Raw genomic sequence first — 21,863 nt, 5'->3', positions numbered from 1 at the left:
ACCCGGTAGAATTCTCGGTTCTCATTGGTCCGGTTCTGTTGGCCGCTTTCGGTTGCCAAGGTGCTGCTGAGGTGAATGCGAGGTGCGTCACTTCCCCCCACAAAATGGCGGCCGTGGTGGGTCTGTCACCGTGCCGGGGCGTTGGGCCCCTTTTCGGGAAGGGCCTCTGTCTGCGGAGCGGCCTTGCCCGTTCCCTCGTGCGGCGGGGCTCGGTGAGACCCAGTGGCTCGACGGCGGTGTATGACGTGGTGGTATCGGGTGGCGGCATGGTCGGGACCGCCATGGCTGCTGCACTGGGTAGGAGGCAGATCACCAGGCTAGAGACCCTCCTTGCACAGGTCATATTCGGAATTTTAATCCCTGCAAGCTCCTGTCCTCGGGCTCGTTGGTGGTATATAGGGAACCATTGGCCCTCCCGACGTAATTTAGGCAATAAATGCGTTGTGGGCTACAGTGTTTACAGCTTGTTTTCTTCAAATACAGCATTTTAGCGGTGAATCTTCGCGATATGGACTGAAATCTCATGTCGGTCGTGTTGAGGAGTTTCATACCAATCATGTATTTCGCCAACATTCAGTGCATGCCACTGGCAGCACCTGAATAGACTAAAGGGCTTTAACTGTAACAATATTCCAAGGTTATTGGTGCATGGAATACTCTGGCTGCGTCCAAATATTGAAGAATGCATTAACTTATATTCTTCTGATCAGGTGGAGTTTGTTGTTAACAGTGTTACCTTATTCAGTAAAAACAACAAGGAGTTTTGTGGCACCCTGAAAACTAACACTTTGTGGCATAAGCTTGAAAGAACTAGTGTCCATTTCATCAGAGTCCGTTTCAAGTGCTGCCCTGAGTTTTTGTGAATATTTACTCATATGTACACTGACATATTTCTGCATTTAATTTTACTTTGACTTCACTGCTTACAACCCCCTCCCCCCTCCGCTGCAACCATGTGTTTAGATATCAGAAACTCAGGAAAACACATCATGTATTGGATGAAGTGGACTGTATTCTACAAAAATCTATACTATAATTTAATTTTTGTTTTTAAAGTGCCACAAGATTCAAGTCATCTCAGAAGCTTTCAGTCGCTATTTTTTAAATCAACAGTTTATTTAGGCTCTAAAAGAGAAAAGCTAGAACTGTTAGCTTTCACTTTTCGGAGTGCTAAACAATTCTGCATGTTCAGGGGAAGATGTAAAATAGATCTCTTGTAAACTCCTGTTGCAGAATGTTAAATTATTGATTAATCTTGGTTAAAATGTTATTAAACATCTGGCTTTTTCTTTTAATAAGGGCATGATGTTCATCTGTCTGATAAGAAAATTCTGCTACTTGAAGCCCGTCCAAAGAAAGTGTCTAACCAGTTGCCGAAGAGTTACAGTAATAGAGTCAGTGCTATCACCCCTGGTTCAGCCACACTCCTCAGTAGTAAGTATAGCATTCGCCCATTATTTGGTTGCCAACTATGCGTGCATGGTGTTTTGATGTTGGAATATGAAATTACAGATGTGAGTCTATAAAACCTTGTGTGCCGCATAGGATACTGGCTTGGGATAGATGGGGAGATTAAACCCCATACATTGTAGAACTGGCTTGAGTCACCTAGAGTAGAATGCACTTGTAACGGTCACTTGTTGAAATTAATTTTCAGGTTCACACATGAGCTCTTTGTTTGGAGGTCAAAAATGGTTACCAGCCTGTCATATTTCTGGCCTCAGTAATCCTCTAGTGTTGTAGCTAGCATCTAATAAAATAGACTGTTGATGTGAAATTCTGGAGTTTCTTACTACAATATGTAGTGATAGCTGCTTTAAAAGGGCAGCTTAAAAGCTGGGCAACTCTAAAAGGGAATTAGACAAATTCATGGAAGTTAAGGCTATCAAGATCTGTTTGACTGGACCTAACTGTCCAGGGATCCTTTACCTTTATCTTAGTCATGTATTCCTATCAATATCAGGCTATACGAGTCTGAATACCAGTTGCTGAAAAAACATAAACAAGAGGGTACTATTATGCACATGTCCTTGTGGCCACTTTGTGATCAAAATTCTGGACAAAATGAGCATTTGGTCTGATTCAGCAGGATTTTCTTTGTGTTATTATTTCCTAGTTAGTTGCTTATTGGGACATGTCCAGATTACGTCACTGTTCATAATTGCTTGGCTCTGTGCATTGGGGGCATTTTCTTAGAAATTGTCGAGTATAATTAAATGGTGCGCCATTCCTTTAGTCAGCTTCTGACAAACATCTTAGAACTTTCCTCTTCATAACTGCAAATCTGCTCATCTGTGAAACGACAGGTGCTTTTTCTTATTTATCTCCCTAAAATAGTTTATACAGACAACTAAGCATTTGGAGGAATGCAGGTTACTCATTCCTACTCCAAGGTTTGGCCTGAAGCTTCCATAACAGTGTCCTTGCTTTCACCATCCTTGGGGACTTCACTGCTTTTGTTTCTTACCACCCTCCACATCCCAACTAGACAGTTGGGCCACAGTCAAACCACAAGCAAATAAGGGAGAGTAGAAAGAAACCAGATGGAAATAGTGAGGGAATTTGAATTGGTTCTGAGGGTTCCCCATTAAAAGTTTGCAGAGTGTCAGAACAATTCCTTTAACGTTCTCTTTCTTTTCTAGGTTTTGGTGCTTGGGATCATATTTGCAGTATGAGAATCAAGCCATTTCGGCGGATGCAGGTGCCTGGTACTGCAACATATATACTGTGTGGGTGGGTGGTAATGTAATTATTAAGTCCATGCAAGCAAGGACATTCTATTTTGTTTCTGGGGTCTTGTGCAAAGGGTTCATATATATTCTGTGCAGGGAGATGCGTAAACTAAACTCTCAACAGGAACATTAGTATTTCCTGGTGGGTTCCCCCTTTGCACAGGCCTCAAAAGTGTGAAAAGAGGATAACTCAGTCATGCACCCTCTGTTGCTGCTTCCATGTGCATGATAAGTTGATTGAGATTAACTAGTGATGTGTTGATTTCCAGAACTTAGCCTCCAGGAGGTGTACCATATCCTTGCCACTTGCTCGGTGTCTTCAGAAACCATTGGGTGGGAGGTGTACATATAACTGAACTCATGTTTTGGGGCATCTACATTTGGAACTCTCTGCTTATTGACACCAGGCAGGTGCCTTTAATGTTTTTTGGTGCCTGCTTAAAACATTTTTGTTTACGTGAGCCTATCCAGACATGTAGATGTTGACATCTTTTAATCTCTTTTCCTGTTAATTTTTATTATTTTTGAATGTTCTGGTTTTTAACTGTATTTGTTGATAATTTTAATGTTTCTCGTAAGCTTCTAAGAGGTTTCACAAGCGGTATAAAAATATTGTTAAATTAAAATATAAGTGAAGTGCTTTGAATTCTTAAGAATGGCATATAAATAATAAGTAGTGGACCACTTGGAGAAGAAGTTTATCATTTTTGTATTTCCTTTGTTTTTCATACTAATGTCATTGTCTTGATTCTCCATTTATCAGAGGTTACCTTGCATTTTGTACATCACGATAAAGGAGAAAATGTCTGTATTTGGGTCTTGTATCCTCTTTGCTGTTGTTAATACTGTTCCTCTTCTCTACAGGTGTGGGATGCTTGTTCTGAGGCCATGATAATCTTTGATAAAGATAACTTGGAAGACATGGGTTATATAGTGGAGAATGATGTTATCATGTCTGCTCTAACCAAACAGCTAGATGCAGTTTCAGGTAGGAGCTACTTTCTCCAATCTTGGATTACATGAAACTCTCTGTGATTTGGGTTAAGTGGAGGCATGTGAGAATTGGATACATTTATGTCCATGATATAACTTGTGGTTATAGCAATCAACTTTAGAAGTATAGAAATTAAATAAATAATGATTATGCTTTCTTGAAATTGGGTCCTTTTCAATATGGTACAGTGTCTCTGCCCCTAGCTTAGAAACTGGGAGGTACCTAACCAACAGCCCAAAAAGTACTTCAGGATAGGAATTCGGCAAATTAGTGAGCTGTTCTGCCTGAGTAGTTTAGGTTTTTTTCCTGCTTTGCTTCACTCATTTGGTGACATCAATATATTGTGCCCCCATCAGACCGCGTTGAAGTTCTTTACCGGAGCCGAGCAGTTGGCTACTCCTTGCCCCTTCCTTATGAAACCTCTGACTCAAGCCCTTGGATCCAAATTGATTTAGCAAATGGGCGCAGGCTACAGACCAAACTGTTGGTAAGTAAGCCTTCATCTTCTGTTTGGTCAGGCACTATCTCTTCCTAGGTTCTTCCGTTGGATTTGGTTGTAATCTCGTGTGGTGCTACTCAATCAGCACGAAGGGTTAATGGTTAGTAGTAAAACATGTTCAGTGTGGTTATACTTGGATTAACCTTGTGGTTCTAAACATGCTTACTAGGAAGTAAGTAAACATGATGACATTCTGGGTATAGGGAAAAGCCATTTTTATACATAAATAAGCTATATATTGAAGTGCAGAGGAAATATTTGGGTTTCTATAACTAGTTACTGGCTGATTATTCATAGTGAGACTTGAAGGAATTTATTTTTGCTAAAACTGTTAATGGGTTCTTTTAATGTCTCTTGTCCACAGATTGGTGCAGATGGGCAAAACTCCATAGTCCGGAAGGCAGCTGGTATTCAAAATATTCAGTATCAATATGGACAGTCAGCTGTAGTTGCTACCCTTCACTTATCTGAGGTCAGATCCTAGAAAATTGGTCATCTGGGCTGTATCTTCTAAACAGTCAAAACAGGTGATGGAAACTTGATAATATGAATCTGTCTTCTGGTTTTCATGTGCCGCAGGCAACAGATAACAACGTAGCATGGCAGAGATTCCTTCCATCAGGACCAATTGCTCTCCTCCCGGTAAATAACTTAGTAACACTTGACTTGCCCGTTTTTTATATTTGTCTTTCTTTTGCCTTTCTTTGTTTAAACGCTAGTTTGATATTTAAAAAATCAGTTACTGTATGTTGTTTTATCTTCATTAATCCTCCTCTTAAAGTTATGAACTCCTTGCACTTGTTTAGGGTGGGGAAAGTTATTTTTTAGAGACGTAATGGTTGGATATTTTGTGTTTTTAATTCCTGATGCTGGGTCAGCTCTCTGACACTGTCAGCTCTTTGGTTTGGTCCACGTCACATGAGCATGCATCCCAACTTCAGAGAATGGATGAGGAAAGTTTTGTGGATTCTATCAATTCTGCTTTTGTGAGTACCTTCCTCTTTTTATTTATGTTCTCCTAACAAGAGGCATGAGAATCAAGAAGTTAGGGTGGTATTCAAAAAAAACAAGTTTGGGTGGTATTCAATTAAGTTTTGCTTAGAGTAGACCAGTGGAAATGGACTTAATTTAGTTATCTTCATTAATTTAATTTAGTTATCTTCATTAATTTCAGTGGGTGTGTTCTGAGTAAAATTTGAATGTCACCCTTTATTTCTAATAAGCTGTGTGTTTATGGTAATTCCTGTGCAGAGGGAATATATTTCTAGCATCTGTTGGAGATGGAACAGATCTTTCTTTCTTTCTTTCTTTCTTTCTTTCGCTGTGAGCAAGTAGTTGGTTTTTTTCCCTTAGCAACCAGACCTTGTGAAAACAATTTTTATTTTGTTCAGCTCACATCTTTTGGCACACTGCCAAATGTAGTCATTTATACATTGCGAGGAGACACTGAAAATAGTAACTAAATTAATTCATGCTTAGATATCCCATACAGAAGTTCATGTTTTTGGCTACTGAAATTGAAAGTGAAGTGCTGAACTGGTTTTTGAAGCTTTGTCATAGTCTTCAGTAATACAGATGTCAATCTTTCCACTTTATATTGCACCATATGTGGTGATTGTTTACATATTTTATACTTTAGCTTTGAAATATTGTGCATGGTCATTGGTAATCTTGTACTGTATTACACTGGCAATATAGAAGCTACCATAGCAGAGTGGTAATATGAGAAGCTATGGCCTACATGAGGGTATCCTTTGCTAGAATACCTCCTCATGCCACCATCTCCCTCTTTGAAGGTTAGATAGATAGTGGAATGCTCCTCCCATCTGAAATGCAAATTCTGTGTTGTCTTGCTTTTATTTAGTGCATGAAACACATGGAGTTGATTTGCAAAAACCGAGGCCCTGGTGGTTGTGGACCCCACCATAGGTTTCTTGTGAGTCATGTATGCAAGATATTTTGCGGGCAGATGATTAGGAGAGAAACTGTTTTATTCTAAGATAAGGATTTCTTAAAATTTAGTAGAGTTTCAGTTCTGACTCTCATACTCTTGGTGTTGTATAAATAAATCTATCGTTATTCAGTGGAGCAACGCAAATCACTCTGACTTCATTGATACTGCTGGATCCATGTTCCGATCTGCTGTCTCTCTCTTGATGCCATCGGGGACTGCAGCCCGTCAGCTGCCCCCAAGCGTTGCAAAAGTCGATCCAAAGAGCCGAGCTGTGTTCCCTCTTGGACTGGGGCATGCAACAGAATATGTCCAACACCGTGTGGCCCTTATTGGGTAATTGCACATTGAGGAACTTTAATGCTGCGATAAGGGTAGATTTGGTCTGGGAAGAGGAGTTCTTAACTGATGGGAGTATGCTGTTTTTAGTTCCAGAGGTTGAGATTCTTGAGGGTATAACATTAATTTTGGAGGGATTGGTGGATTGTGTCCGGAGAAAACACATGTCTACCTAGTTTAACCCATGTCCCTAGACACTAGAATGTTAACAGGGATGAATACAAATTGTGGGAGAAGTCAGCAGGTATCAAGTGGGGTGTTCGTTTAAGGTTCTAGTGAGGGACAAAAAAGAGCTTTTGAGTCCCATATAGTGAAACTCAGGCAATAGTACTTGGCAGGGTTCTTGTGGAGTACCAGACTTTTTAACTGGCATAAGCTGACATTATCCTTTCCTTTTAGGGATGCAGCTCACAGAGTACATCCTCTTGCAGGTCAGGGTGTAAATATGGGCTTTGGTGACATAGCCTGCTTGAGGCAACTTCTCAGCGCTGCAGCATTTAATGGGAAAGACCTAGGTAAGAATTAAAAACTCTGAGGGAACTGATAGCACAGGCTTAAGGGGGGGTTACGTTCCAAGTGATAGTCAGAACACACTGGGTGCAGTGGTGAGTGGGATTGCCAGTTTATTTTCCTGGATGCCCGCTCCCCCTTTTAATTTTTTTGCCATGCATGTAAAGCTGAAGGCACACAGGTTAAATGTGCCTAAGTTGCAAGTTACCTGTAATATGAAATGTCACTTCTAGGGTCTCTGCCATTCAACTTCTTGATGTACAATGAGTTTAAAGTTCTGGCTACTAGCTTTAGGAATAACACTACCCATTTTGGGGTATTTGTGGCAGGAAGATTTTGTGCCTCACATTTTGTTCTCCTATAGACTAGGAGAAGCATTTCTCTGAAAATAGGAAACTGATGCCACCAGATTGGAGTTAATAAGGAAAGGACAAAGCTGCAACATGCCACCTATTCTCATTTACAAAAAGTTGTTTTAGAAAATGCTAATTCAAGATGTGCTAGTAGGAATCCAGGGTGTTAACACGCTCTTATGTATTATTTGTGTCATGAATATATTACTGTTTTCCTGCTGTGATTTACACGGAATTCCAGAATGCCTGACTATAGAGGCAACATAATTCACCATCTGGGATGCAATAGTACCACTGTTGTGCTGCTGCCCATCCAACATATGACAGAATATGACCAAAAAAAAATCCTTGCCCAGGATGAATTTCTTAACATACTGAGTCAGCCCTGATTGAATAACTTTGTAGATGGAATCTCGCCCATAGGTACCTGTGGTGCAGCTGAATCACCAGTTAATTTACTCTGGAATAATCTTTCTGTTCTAGGCTCTTTAAAGCATCTACTACAGTATGAAAGAGAGCGGCAAAAGCACAACCTATCTCTCTTGGCTACAACAGACTTATTAAAGAGGCTGTACTCTACAAATATAGCTCCTTTTGTACTGCTAAGGACATGGGGATTGCAAGCAACTAATGCTGTTCCTCCAATTAAAGTAAGTTTTTTTTAAAGTTGCTTATTAAGAAATTAAGGTTAAGAAATTTGCTTAATCCCAAATAAGAGTGTTGCAACCAGGGTGTAGCTTCCCTAAGTATGTGTCTCCTTCCTATAGAAAGGTTACTCAGTCACCAGCATTTAGACTAGGGCACTACATCTAGAGCCTATATATTTGATTATTATTTATATCTTGCCTTTCTCCATTTGGTACACCCAAGGTGGGTACCAATTCAGGTGAATTTCTGGAATTAAACAATTTGCTCTTATGATTCAAGAGGGAGGAATGGTTCCATCTTTACAGGAACTATCCAATTCCCCAGCTCTCACCTTGAGCCCCACCAGGTATTTGTAGAGACGAATGTATGAACGCGCTGTAATTTCCAAGTCAATGGGATGTGTCTAAAATGGCACTGACCTATGGGAAACATTTACGGTACAGTGATATTTGAATTAAAACCAAACCAATAGCCTGTAGTTTGCACTTCGGTAATTAGGTTTGGCCCAATTTATTCTTTCCTATGCCAGGTGGCAAGGTAACACGCAAATGCAGGAAATGGGGTCATCTTATTTCCTACTAGGATAATCTAACAGTTTAGAAAAGGTATCATAACTGCTCTCTTTGGTCCAACCATGCTAGTTCCCCCATTAAGTGTGCTTGGTGAACAGTACTAGCGTGTCTGGAGCAACACAAACTCCACAAGCTGACACTATCCACGCAGACCCACAATACAGCATCTATGGCAGTCTTTCATATCATGAAGGGAGGTGTGAACTGGTTAAGTAAGAAGTGTTGCCATTTGGTGCCTATGAGAGATTACCCTAAAGGCTTCTGGTGTAGCCTCTCATTTTCAGCTGGGAAGGTATCTGCAGAGCTGAGTAGATTTTTATAGGATTGCACTGTTAGTTTATTATGTACTTAAGAAGTGTAAAGCAAACAAAAGCTAGCTTGTGCATGTCATAGCTGATGACATTGGAGTAGAGCTGTCTTATATCTTAGTAATCTTGCTTTAGATCCCCTCTGTGCCCTGTCCAGCAGCAAAGGGTGACAGAGCTTCATCAGAAATAGAAATAATGTTCTTTCTTCTTTCTTTAGGAGCAGATCATGGCTTTTGCTAGCAAGTGACATCCTTGTGACTCTAGGATGATAGTTCCTGAGTGGTTGCTGTATACTCACCAATTACAAAGACTGTGTTTGAAATGGTATTAAAACAAAACGGGGAGCACAGTATTTCCTTACGTTTGCCGATTGTGGCTGAAGTTCTTCTTTCCTCCAAGAGTACCAGCAGATTGTTTTCTTCTAGAATGTCAAGGTCTATCTCTAATCTGACAGAGTACTGGATCTGGAGCTCTGAATATGGGCCTTGAAAACAGTATTGTTGGAATGGATTTACTTGTATCCAGTTTGAAGATCATATGCAGGATATTATTATTTTTTTACTGCTTCGGACAAAAGATTCTGAGCTGCAAGCTTAGTCAGCATCTCTTTCAGCCTTGGTGACTGAGAAATAGAGGAGCAGAATGTTGCTCCCTCTTCAAGACTGCAATGATTCTCTTCTACCTCCAAGGACTGCAAGATTGAGACTCAAGTTACAGGATGGAGTCTGAGAACATTTTGTTAAAAATATTGTTTAATTACTAAAATAGACATTCAAACAGCCCTGTCATAGTCATGTGCCAAACAACCAGGCCAGACATTATCAGTTTAATGGCATTACAGCACCAAGTAATGTGAACACAACTAATAAGCAAGGATATTTACACTATCATCTGACAATTAACTACTTTCAGAACTTGTCTGAAAAGATATTCTAAGGCTTATCAGCACTCAACCTGTACTTGCAATGCTACATCTGTGGAAATTTATTTAAGAGGGGCTCAGTCTGCTTAACAGTTTAGCTTAACTTTTTAAAATAGGTTTAAGCTAAACCAAAATAAGTGTCCTTTCAACCTACAAGATTATGTAAAACTTAATCTGCTTTCACTTCTGACTTCTTAAAAACTCTTAATTTAGTACACTGTTAAATATGTGCTTCTTTCCTCCTCCGCCAATTACATAGGTGCTTTTCAACAAGGCCACTGTACAGATCATTATACTGTTAATAATCTCATTGCACTAGGAAAGGTATGGGCATTTGTGGAAGCAAGATAGAATTCTGTACCACCACCACTGGGATCATAAGAGGAAGAAACTACTTGTCTGTCTTGCGCCCTACCTGACAAACTCCACTGGTGCCCAGTTTTGGTTGGCTATAGAAATGGTCTCTTAATTAGCAGCAGAAGTTACTCATCAATCAAAACACGTAGTACCTGAAGAAATAAAGACCCTGAATTTTTCAAACATAGGTTAACTTTGGTAGAGGAAGAGCAATGCCAAGAAAAAAGAATCTTGTGCCTGAGTTTACAAATGAGGTTTCAGAGGAAAAGTTTATTATGAGTTTTAACAAACTATGTTGCTCTGGTCCAGTACCAAACATTTTGCTTCCAGTTTGCCATCTTCTTTACCACTTGCCTCATGGGACAAGAAAGCAAGGTGCAGAGAAGCTGGGCTTTGATTTGGGGTTATAGGGATAAGTTGAGAAGAATTCATGAGTTCAGACACTTAAAGAGAGGATAGTGCAGAATAGTTTCTGCCAAACTAAAGCTTCCATTATAATTTTCTAATGTATACCAAAATAGGTAGAAATAAAGGCTTATTCGGGGCAATAGGATACACAGTCAAAAGGCTAATCCTATGCACTTACTTGTAAGTCCCAATGAGCTAATAGGAATTACTTCAGAGCAAACATGCGTAAGATGCACTGTAAGTGTCCCAACTTTGTATTCTGCAGATAATGCCAGAATACCTTTTCACATCCAGTAAGAGGGCAGTAGGCCAAAAGTGTTGTCAAATGAGATATTGGGTTGGCATGTCTTAACCTAATTTGGTCAAGGTTTCTTTAGCAAGTGTTTACACTGTACTGGTATATCTGGACAACGCAGAGATGAAACACTTTGTGCAGTGGCTACCATGTTAGGTCTCATATTTATGCAGTCTGAAATGTCCTGCTCAAACACAATGTTTAAGGTGTGACAGCATGTAGTGCATCAGCTTCAGTGGTAGTCCCATGCTGGGGTCCAGTTAACCATATTATTTTCCAAGGAAGTTTATTTGGGAGGCCTTCATTTGCAACTGGAAGGAGGCACCAGGATGCCTTGTATTAAAAGTTTCTTCAAGGCTAGACTGAGAAGCAAATTATTTATGTCAGTTCATCCCCAGCACTCCTCATGGTCCTCTAAAGTAGCCAGAAAATGCTTATATACAAGCCTTTGCTTGCTCTCAGCTTTAGAGATGTAAAAAGGAGAGAAGTTTTTGGGATGTTCCTAAAGTCTTTACTGCTATGTTTAGCCAGCTACTTATATGTGAGCGTTGACAAACAAGTTTTTCCACTGACTGTCACAACTAAAGCTCCACCAGTTTCAGCAGCCCTCTTCAGGAGTCGACTAATCTTAAAAATCTCAACTTGTTAAATGTCAAAGGGTTGGTAAATGGCACAGTTGTTTAAAAACAACTCATTACGTAAGCATCTATTTGAGATTTGAATCTTAAGTTTCATGCACAAGAAGGCCTGCAAAATATTATTATGGAGGAAGATCAATATTGGGATGCATTGGTACCAAATGTGTACAAATGCCTTGGCTAAAGATGTGCTTCACCTCTGCACAAGATCAGCTCCAAAGCTATAAACCCAGAATTCAGGCGCTTTGGCATCAGTTAAGCAATTGTACAACGAAGCATATCTTACTACCCTAGAAGGACCCATCTTATTACAGCTTGGAACTGTAATAAGACTGAGTGCAGTCTTAAAGGTAACCAGTTCTACTTTGGTCTGTGTTTGGCTGTATGCTCATCAGAATTGCCTTTTCTTCTTTCAAGAAAATATAATATTCTATAGATGATGTTTTCTCAATGGGAGAGTCCAAGAGATTGCAGGAGGTGAAAGGTAGCACCTAGAGCCCAGCTTGTCTCTATGTTGTTCACTTTCTTTGCCAGCTGTAAAAGAAGAAAAGTAAAAGATCAATTACCCTTGTTCCAATACAGACATTTTAGGCAGAGTACATTTTTAGTGTATAGGCTGAGTATATTTTCCAGTATAACTCCAGATGGATATGATAGAAAGTACAGTTGCAGTAAAAATAACTGCAAGTTAGATCTCAAACAAGGATATCTGACTACTGGACACTAAGCAGCATTAAAGTCAATTTAAACTGGGAGTTAACTACTGCAACTACTTATTAATAAACAGTGACTTCCTACTGTTATGAGTTTAAATAAGAAAAGTATTCGTTAAAATCCCATACTGTTAAGTTTGAGCTGCATTTGACTAGAAGAAAAAAACAGGAGCTGCAAAGACACTTAGCAGGCGCTGTGGGTTAAACTACAGAGCCTAGGACTTGCCGATCAGAAGGTCGGCGGTTCGAATCCCCACGACGGGGTGAGCTCCCGTTGCTCAGTCCCACCTCCTGCCAACCTAGCAGTTCGAAAGCACATCAAAGTGCAAGTAAATAAATAAGTACTGCTCTGGCGGGAAGGTAAACGGTGTTTCCGTGCGCTGCTCTGGTTTGCCAGAAGCGGCTAAGTCATGCTGGCCACATGACCCGGAAGCTGTACGCCGGCTCCCTCAGCGAATAAAGCGAGATGAGTGCCGCATCCCCAGAGTCGGTCACGACTGGACCTAATGGTCAGGGGTCCCTTTACCTTTTACCTTTATTCTTTACCATGCTAAAATAAGTAGATTCACCCACCCCATTTCACCAAAGCATATGGAACAAAGTACCAGTACCAACAACTAGTCAATAATATAAAATCTTCAACCAAGGCTTATTTCAATCATTTTTACTTGCCTGTAAAACTGTACTGTCTCCAAATCCAAATCCTTCTTTTAATAAAGCTGTAATGTAACTGAGATCCATACAAAGGAAAGGACTGGCAGAGCTGTAGCTGTCCAGATTGTCACACACTTCAAAGAAAAAATTGAGAAGAATATTCAGCAGTATTGGAGCAAGTGACTCCAAAATAAGCAATATTATCACAAAAACTATTAAATGTAATTCTAGCTGAATGCAAACCACAACTCAAGAGATGTATGATCCCATAGGCCATTCCACATTTGTTCATCCCCACCTGTGCTGCACTTGTGCTTGAATTAGTTTCAAATGCTGCTTGAGGAGCATTCGAGAACAAGAACCATGGAAAATGGTGCAAGTGCAATAATAAACCGAGTTGGGAGCCATCACTCTTCTACTTGTTCCCAATCCCTTAATTGTTTAGTATATGTTTTTAGCTACTCCAAAGTGGAATATTTTCTACCTGGAAGAGAGAGGAACTTGCCGGCCATATTAAGACTCTGCACTTTAAATGGTTCCTAAATATATATACATGTCAATACGCTTTATTGGAATACATAGTCTATGCAAGTAGTTGAAATGCTTGTAGACTGGCTGACCTGCCCTTATAAAATCATAGACTCATAGAATTACAGAGCGAGAAGGGATCCCGAGGGTCATGCAATGCAGGAATCCTGCCCACAGCCATCCTTTGGTGGGCTCAAACCACCAACCTTCTGGTTAATAGCCATGGTTGTTTCATGGCTATTCCATAGTTGTTCTCTGAATTCAAAAGTGCAGAGTGAATTCCTAATTTCTTAAGCAGTTACTCGAAAACCTGCTTTATTCTGATCAAACCATTAGCCTTACCTTGCCCCTAAACAACAATGGTCTGATATTTCAAATGTCAGTGAGTGACTAAAATACACCCTCACATGGCACTATGGATTATTGTAACTCGCTCTACGTGGGGCTGCCCTTGAGACTGACCCAGAAACTCCAGCGGGTACAGAATGCCGCAGCGAGACTCCTTACGGGGTCCTCGCTGCGAGATCACATTCACCCGGTGCTATACCACCTGCACTGGCTCCCAGTGGAGTATAGGATCAGGTTTAAGGTGCTGGTTTTAACCTTTAAAGCCCTATACGGCCTAGGACCCTCGTACCTACGGGACCGCCTCTCCTGGTATGCCCCACAGAGAGACCTACGGTCTGTAAATAAAAACATCCTCAAGGTCCCAGGCCTCAGAGAGGTTAGGCTGGCCTCAACTAGAGCCAGGGCCTTCTCGGCTGCGGCTCCAATCTGGTGGAATGCTCTGTCACAAGAGACTAGGGCCCTGCGGGACCTGACATCTTTCCGCAGGGCCTGCAAGACAGAGTTGTTCCACCAGGCCTTTGGTCAGGGCGCAGCCTGACTCCCTCCTCTGGCAACCTGCACAGTATTTTGGTTGCCATCAATTTGATTTTAATTAATTTTTATAATGAAATATTTTAGAATGTGTGATTATTCAACTATTTGGTTATTTGATTGTTGTTAGCCGCCCTGAGCCCAGCTTCGGCTGGGGAGGGCGGGATATAAATAAAATTTATTATTATTATTATTATTATTCAAAGTGACATGACTACTGCTTCATTAACTGGAAGTACCCTAATTCAACTCTCAAGAGTACATTTTACCTTCTTTGGCTTTTCTTCTAAAGTCTTCCACTTTGAGAACACCGCCTTTCTCATAATCTGAAATGTCAAAAGATAAGGGTCATCCTCTGGCTACGAGATACTGTGAAAAACTGATAAAACACTTATCTCTGTGGCAAGTGTAGTAGTCTACCCAACACAAGTTATAGAGGGATTTCCTGATCAATTTAGGGTGGCATGGGATGCTGATAATAAAAAACCCCAAACATTTAAACGAGTTACAATGTGGTGTTTGGCAGATTCAGATATGGTCCTTCAAGCCATGGTTTTCACATTTTCTTCTCATAGATTTCCTTTCCATGCCAATTGATCTATGAAGGAAGCCGTGTGTGTCTGCCACGGAACCCCAATACAGTACGTAAAACAGCTAATGCAAATAGTCTGTTTACCCAGAGTCCTGTCACTGGCCTATGGAACACACCCTTGGCAGGTGGACTGACTAGGAAAGCAAGATACAGCAAGTTGTCATTTAAACATCTAATGTTTGTTTAATTTAAAACAAGTTAAACATTTAAGCACTAGCTTCAACTCAGATCATGGGCACCAGTATAGAAGTTATGGGCAAAGCAGCAAACTTATGGACTTCTGGTGCCCACAAAGACTGCCCCCCTGCTTACTGCCCCCTTTGTCTTGAAACGAGGAGCGGTAGTTCCTCCTTCATCCCTACCAAGGCCTGAAAAACAACAAGCTTGTACAAACACACATTTTGTTGGGAGAGATGCAACTAGAGGGGGTGATAGCTACACACACACACACACACACACACACACACACACACAGCTCAAAACGTGCCCATCAACCCAAAAAGGCTGGTGACCCCCTGAGCCATGATAGCCTGGCAGTGGCACCTGCCCAACCAGCTGTGCTGATGCATTCATTCTCCATAGGAATGAATGAAATAACACCAATCATTTATTCAGAAGGAAGCATGCAAAAACACTCCTTTATTGTTAAGGCTCTTCCAGAGGTTAAAGGGATTCTGTTCTAATAATAATAATAATAATAAATTTTATTTATATCCCGCCCTCCCCAGCAGAAGCCGGGCTCAGGGTTTGCACTATCCACAACCATCTGCAGCCACACTTTAATCCATCCTCAAACAACTGAAAAGGGGAAGGCACGTTTTAAAAGGTTCATAAAGTGGTGCTGGCTGCATCGCTCATGCTCGTGATATTCAATAGGTGCCAGTGACATCTGGTGCAACCACATTCTCCCCAGCATTCACAATGGATACACTATCTGGACTGGGGGAATCATATTTCTTCAGGTACAATATATACCTCCAGTGCTTACCATGTCAGGATAATAAGATATTCCTGCAACAAATGAACGACCCGTGTGCATTCATTGCATGAATAGAGGAGCATCTGGAACGGCTCATCGAGTCCCATCGTGTAGGTGACTGACTGAAAGAGGGGCATTCATTCCCCAAGGGTCATAGAGCTCAAGATTTCAAATGTTTGCTATTCACCTATCAGGGCGGTGTCCACAGCCCGATCGTAATAATAGGAAAAGGCATAGAAGGACCTGTGCCGAATCTCATCTGGTTGATGCAATTTTCCCTTTACCACCTTCAACACTTCAGAATAGCAAGGTTCAAATCCCGTTTCTCCTGGCAGGGTAAACACACAAAGGTAAGTTCAACATGTCATGAATCCCATTGCAGATAAGTGCAGAATTGCTAACAATGAAATTAAGGAAAGTGCAACAGTTGTAAATGGTCTTTCCTGACAGCTTTGCAGTATTGGCACAGCCTGGGCACATTCGCATCTCTATCCTTACGCTTTATGATTATACACGGTTTTTTAAAAACAAACAAGCAAACCCTAGGTGATGGGGAAAGGGGTCCTCTACACAAAAAGGACTCTCTTACAACTGTGAACATACACCCAATATTAAATGCCATAGATGTCAGGGAATTATGCAAGGTAACCTTATTGTGAGCCTTGTGATCCAAGTAATGGAGATTTTAATGGAGCAGAAGTGACTCATTTGCCTGGTTTGCACACCACACTGAGACAAACCATGGCTTAGCACAAACGTGTTGGCTTGGAGAGGAGATGGTGGCTGCTTTGCTCGTTCCCTGATTGTTTTGCATGTGTTCCAGGCCGAGCTAACCTATGGCTTACCATGGCCAAAACAGATTGTGATTCAGCTCTCCTGGTCAAAACTTTGTTAGAATTTGTGCTTAGTCTGGACAACCCAAGCCTGGGTTGAGACGACACCCTAAGCCAAACTGGTTTAACTCAAGCATGGAAGCAAAATGACTGGGAAGGAGTGAAATGGCTGTGATCTCTCAGAGCCCACTCACTCGGACCTTTGTGCTAAGCCTCCGTTTGGCTTAGCATGATGTGCAAACAGGGCCACAGTAGCCAGAGGAGAAAGGAAATGCTGTCTTCCTGGACCTAAAATTTATGTTCTGTCCCTGCTGCAATCCGAAATGGAAACTCAATAAATATTAGCAAAAAAGAAAGTCCGCTGCTATTGCCTGTGCAAAATAGCTCAGGTCTTATCTTGACACCTCTTCCTGACTAAAGCCTCTGTGTCGTCATGAATCTCTGACTCATCTCCCAGCTTTCTCTCTTCTCTGTCCTTAAATACTAGGTTTTAATAAAAATAGGTATTCCTTTAATCCACGATTTAAGAACTTCCTGTTTTCAATAAATCAAATCCAGAACTGGCCTATCTTCTACAGGTCAGTTTTGAAAGTTTATCACACTCCAAGCGAGCAAAAAGGGAAAATGTTTCCATGCGGCTGCAAGCTGCACCTGCAAAGAAGTATTATGCAGTGCTTTCTCTGCCACAAGCAAGCCCTGCTTGTGGCAGGGATGGCTTCATTCAGAACTTCTGTTCCGGAGTCTCTTGAGTGGAGCCAATCCCAGAAGATCTGGTATTCAGCACCAAGTTTTAAAATGTTGAATGCAAGCTCCACTTGCAGGCAAATTACTGCACTTTAACACTCCTCGTTGTTCCTTTGTAGCTACAGCTGTACTATACCTGATGTCCTAGGAAGTCACATGTGGGGTGAGTATGGCCTGGGGTAAAATGCCTCATAGGTTAAATTGGGACCACTGGCCTCCAGGCTACAGGTTCCCCACCTGTGCCCTATGAATTTTATTTAAAATAGTTACTTAAAAAAGAAAACCCTCCAAGTGTAAGTAGCAAAACGTTTAGAAGTGGGGAGCATACAAAATATAATTCACATCAAGCAAATAAATTATGGCAATGGATAGCTTCACTGAGATTCAGATCAAGGATTCCCAGACGAAATAAGAATACAAGAGACCGGCCATGTTACTTTAGTGGGACAATATACTCCAATGAGCACAATCAATGGCTTTTCAGGTGAAGATCTGTTTCCTGGTCATTATTATTTCTGGCTGGGTCTAAAGCATTTCAAGCCATTACCCCAGCAATAAGCTCCCTGGGACCAGAAGATAGATAGATAGATGATAGATAGCTAGATAGCTAGATAGATAGATAGATCAGTGTTTCCCAACCTTGTGCCTCCAGCTGTTTTTGGCCTACAATTCCCATCATCCCTTGCCACTGGTCTTGCTAGTCAGGGATGATGGGAGTTGTAGGCCAAAAACATCTGGAGGCACAAGGTTGGGAAACACTGAGATAGATGTCAGAGCAGCAGCAGTCTTGGGAAACTTTATCTCTCTAACTTACCTTCTTTGTTGCCACCATACTGGTATTTTACTCCCCCAAAGTGCCATTCTGCCTCCAGCTGTTTTGGCAAACATGAACTTCGGAACGTCCGTCCATCTGACGCTAAAGAGAATATAGATCGGGTGAAATTAATAATGCTTATGTTTTTCAGTACCCTTGGTACTTGCAGGAAAAGGAAGTTGGGGAAACTTCAAATGCCAAAGTCCATTTATAGAAGAAAATCAAGTTTTTTCTTGTTTCCCCAAATAGGAAGCTCAGTCTACTAGATCAGGAGTAGCTAATCTTTGGTCTTCCAGATGTTGGTATACTATAGTTCCTATCAATCCTGACCACTGGTCATGCTGGGTTGTTGGAGCAGATGGGTGTTGGAATTCAAGAACAGCTGGAGGGCCACATATTCCCCATCCCTGCACTAAACTCTATGTAGGCAGGTGGGTCCTGTATAGACAGGTAGGTGAAAAATGGAAGCGACAGATACAGGTTGGGGAATGCTTCTGCTCCCAGCCAAACTGGACTAAAAACGTATAGATGGGGCAGCAGTGTACAACACCAGGATGGAGGCCATGAAACCAAAGTGTATTCTTGGTGAGTTGGCATGATAATGGGATGTGAAAATGATAATAGCTGTATGTGCTACTCAAAGGGTCTTGATATTAATATGTTAGTGGACTCCTAGGCCAGGCTTCCTCCAACTCAGCCCTCCAGTTGTTTTTGGCCTACAACTCCCATGATCTGTAGCTAGCAGGACCAGTGGGCAGAGATGATAGGAACTGTAGTCTCAAAACATCTGGAGGGCTGAGTTGGAGAAAGGCTAATCAAAAGGAGGAGATGACTTAGAAGGTTCTCAAGTAGGAAGAGCATCCCCTGAACCCGAATTTTTTCACATTCGAGCAAAACAGGAAGCTGAGTTGCTGAACCGTTTAAAAGAGCTGAAGTAGTATATCTACGGTTTAGAATGTAGATCATAATCATGGTGCATTTTTATTTATTTATTTGTAATCACAACCCAAACTCACCTCCACCTAGAGGCTTGGTTTTAATAAGCAGTTATCTACCACAAAGGGCAGCTACAATTGCTTTTCACAATTTGGCTCCTCTCTGAGTTTATCTTTCAGCTGGCTTGTATAACCCTACAGAGTGTCATGTTACCTGTCTCAGTAACAGCAGAATCTCATTAAAAGGAAAATGCACACCAGGAAGGGGATAAAGAGACAGTCAGCCTGTCAGAAGCTGGTCTAGGACCATTTCCCATTAGAATTCTGAATAGGACAAATTCTAGGGACTGGATGAATCAACTCAGCTGGATGACCCCCCCCCCCCCATGAGTCCATCCACACACACAAACACAAAGCTATTCTGTCTGACTGTACCTTCCATTTCCAGGGCTCCCAATGTAGCAAGCCGTGCAGCCTTCAGACCAAACCCCAAATAGCTGTAAAATGAAGAAGGCCAAACAGCACTTGGTTAAAGTCGGAGTTCACCCTATCCCACTTATAAGACTAGGCAATTTTATGAACAAGGCTATAAGATCAATACTCTGCTAAAACAGCCTCCTCCTTGCTAAGCCCATGTATGAAATATTAGCATGTGCTTCTTTACAGTAATCCACAAACTACCTGTTTATTATAATGAGAATAAAGACACATGTGGGGTTGTGATAACTAGCAAGAGATGCTGACTTCAGAATAAGCAATACAAATTATTAAGGAAATATTACATCTGACAAATACCTAACAGTGTCCTTAAAAATAGTCATTTGCATAGAACTGCCTCACTCACCTGTGTGTGTAGAGCTTGTAAGTGCTGTTGAACATTTCGAATGAGGTAAGGAAATCTATTGGTGTTTGCTCTAGGGTTTCCTAAAATTAGGATAATGAGAAAGGATTGTTCAGTGACTTTTAAATTTCAAGACACATTTGTGTAACATTTGTACAGCATATAACATTCACATGAGTCTTGAAGAGACAAGAGAATTTTGATAATCTTAAGCTATTAATGTTCAGAAAATGTCTGCTCTATTGTAGTAAGGAAGAAAATCTTCTATGAAGGCTGATAATAAATGTAGTCACAGTCATAAACTGATGATGCTGGAAAGTTCACAATAAGGAAAAAAGGTAAAGGACCCCTGGATGGTTAAGTCCAGTCAAAGGCAACTATGGGGTTGTGGCGCTCATCTTGCTTTCAGGCCAAGGGAGTTGGCGTTTGTCCACAGGCAGCTTTCCGGGTCATGTGGCCAGCATGACTAAACTGTTACTAGTGCATTGGGACACTATGATGAGTGCCAGAGCGCATGGAAACACTGCTTACTTTTCTGCTGCAGTGGTATCTATTTATCTACTCGCACTGTTGTGCTTTCGAACTGCTAGGTTAGAAGCTGGGGCAGAGCAACGGGAGCTCACCCCGTCGTGAGGATTCGAACTGCCAATTTTCTGATTGGCAAGCCCAAGAGGCTCAGTGGTTCAGACCACAGCGCCACCCGTGTTCCCTGGTCAGAATATACGTATGATAATAAGATACAGGCACTACTTTAAAGAACAAGCTGCAACATTTTGGAAGTCACAGCTTGAAAAGCAACATTATCAAATACATACCATTTTACATTATTTCTGGTATTTAAAACACTTTTACAAAGAAGCCTAATGAATATTATTATAATAATTTAATCATAACAATAATTTATTATTTGAACCCCGCCCATCTGACCCTGCCAGATTAAAGCAGCCTAGATCTAGATGAAATAAAACATGAAATAAATGGGACACCTGCACCAAATTATCCAACATTTTCGCAACCTCGAGATTCCTCACCTCCCGCTGTGGCAGGAATGTGATCTGGGTTGAGGCTCCTCCCAGATCCAGGGTCCCCACCGTCTGCTGATTCCGGCCATACAACTGCCCTGCAGGGAACATTGAAGAAGTTCAAAGGCGACCCACATGCCAGAGAGTTTCCATGTTATCTATTATTTGCAGCCCAAAATGGATTTGAGTAACAGAGTCTTCTGAAAATTTGCACTATAAATATTCAACTAACTACTCAGTTTTTAAGGAACAGACTCTATCCAAGCCTCAAAACAGAAATCACATAGCAGTAATTACCTGTCAAAAAGTTCACGGTGATCCAGGCTAGTATACCTGCAAAAAGGAAGGAAAAGTAACTGAAATCTATCTTGAGACCCAAATGCAATCCAGGAAGATATCCACTGCTGCTAGATTTCCACTTCTATCACTGTTCAAGCAGAATCTCTTCCAATCCTTCCCTAGGTTTTGAGTATGTTCTAGTCTCCACCCCCATCAGCCTTCACTGTTTTCCATTTGAGATCTTCCACAATTCCTCTCTTAAAATATATTTGGCTTCATTTCTAACCCACGAAAAATGTATTATCTTTACTCTTAGTGGACATGCTTAGGAACAGTAGCTTAGGAACAATTCACTTGACCAGTTTGGCATGTTGAACATGTGGACTGAGGGGGATCCAGGCTGAGTTTAGCGCACAATAGGTATGGTGGGATAGCTTTGCACTGCTCACTGTTTCCCATATCAGAAAATATTTTGGCTTGCAAATGTGCAGGCAGGGACTGTGCTGTTTTGCCTGTACTTCCCA

General features: G+C 41.3%; 2 protein-coding genes across 10 annotated transcripts in view; one reads left to right on the top strand and one right to left on the bottom strand.

Moving 5' to 3' along the window:
- Positions 1-90: 90 nt before the first annotated feature.
- On the top strand, positions 91-10,040 carry COQ6 (coenzyme Q6, monooxygenase). 6 transcript variants are annotated; one of them, XM_028720010.2, is made up of 12 exons: positions 91-297; positions 1,300-1,434; positions 2,643-2,701; positions 3,597-3,720; positions 4,083-4,213; positions 4,590-4,697; positions 4,805-4,867; positions 5,104-5,211; positions 6,310-6,512; positions 6,915-7,030; positions 7,862-8,028; positions 9,124-10,040. In XM_028720010.2, the coding sequence occupies exons 1-12, from the start codon at positions 105-107 to the stop codon at positions 9,151-9,153; spliced, it is 1,437 nt and encodes a 478-aa protein (XP_028575843.2). In that variant the 5' UTR covers positions 91-104; the 3' UTR covers positions 9,154-10,040. The 6 variants fall into 6 exon arrangements, with proteins under 6 accessions (XP_028575843.2, XP_028575852.2, XP_028575860.2 ...); XM_077925723.1 differs by lacking the exon at positions 91-297 and adding an exon at positions 316-338 and having other exon boundaries at positions 2,643-2,708; XM_077925722.1 differs by lacking the exon at positions 91-297 and adding an exon at positions 317-338.
- A 1,830-nt stretch (positions 10,041-11,870) lies between these two features.
- The window catches only part of ENTPD5 (ectonucleoside triphosphate diphosphohydrolase 5 (inactive)), a 19,064-nt gene continuing 9,071 nt past the window's right edge, over positions 11,871-21,863 (bottom strand). For 3 of the 4 annotated variants that reach the window (XM_028720037.2, XM_028720034.2, XM_077925668.1), the window contains exons 6-14: positions 21,358-21,393; positions 21,070-21,158; positions 20,042-20,121; positions 19,633-19,694; positions 18,263-18,364; positions 16,059-16,199; positions 14,570-14,626; positions 12,912-13,027; positions 11,871-12,060 (exon numbers count right to left, since the gene is read on the bottom strand). In XM_028720037.2, the coding sequence (XP_028575870.2) occupies positions 11,974-12,060; positions 12,912-13,027; positions 14,570-14,626; positions 16,059-16,199; positions 18,263-18,364; positions 19,633-19,694; positions 20,042-20,121; positions 21,070-21,158; positions 21,358-21,393 (770 nt within the window). In that variant the 3' untranslated portion in view covers positions 11,871-11,973. Of the gene's footprint in view, positions 12,061-12,911; positions 13,028-13,057; positions 13,839-14,499; positions 14,627-16,058; positions 16,200-18,262; positions 18,365-19,632; positions 19,695-20,041; positions 20,122-21,069; positions 21,159-21,357; positions 21,394-21,863 lie in introns of those variants that run through there. The other variant, XR_013392173.1, reaches the window with a different exon arrangement.

The sequence above is a fragment of the Podarcis muralis genome, chromosome 1 (genome assembly GCF_964188315.1).
Source record: "Podarcis muralis chromosome 1, rPodMur119.hap1.1, whole genome shotgun sequence".
Lineage (NCBI taxonomy): Eukaryota > Metazoa > Chordata > Lepidosauria > Squamata > Lacertidae > Podarcis > Podarcis muralis.
Note: the sequence above shows the minus strand (reverse complement) of the source record. Positions and strands in the feature narration are given on the sequence as shown.

Coding starts and splice junctions, on each gene's coding strand:
- COQ6 (XM_028720010.2), top strand. CDS start 105: ATGGCGGCCGTGGTGGGTCTGTCACCGTGCCGGGGCGTTGGGCCCCTT. Junction 1,435..2,642: donor TTCAGCCACACTCCTCAGTA/GTAAGTATAGCA, acceptor TTTCTTTTCTAG/GTTTTGGTGCTTGGGATCAT. Junction 4,214..4,589: donor GGCTACAGACCAAACTGTTG/GTAAGTAAGCCT, acceptor TCTTGTCCACAG/ATTGGTGCAGATGGGCAAAA.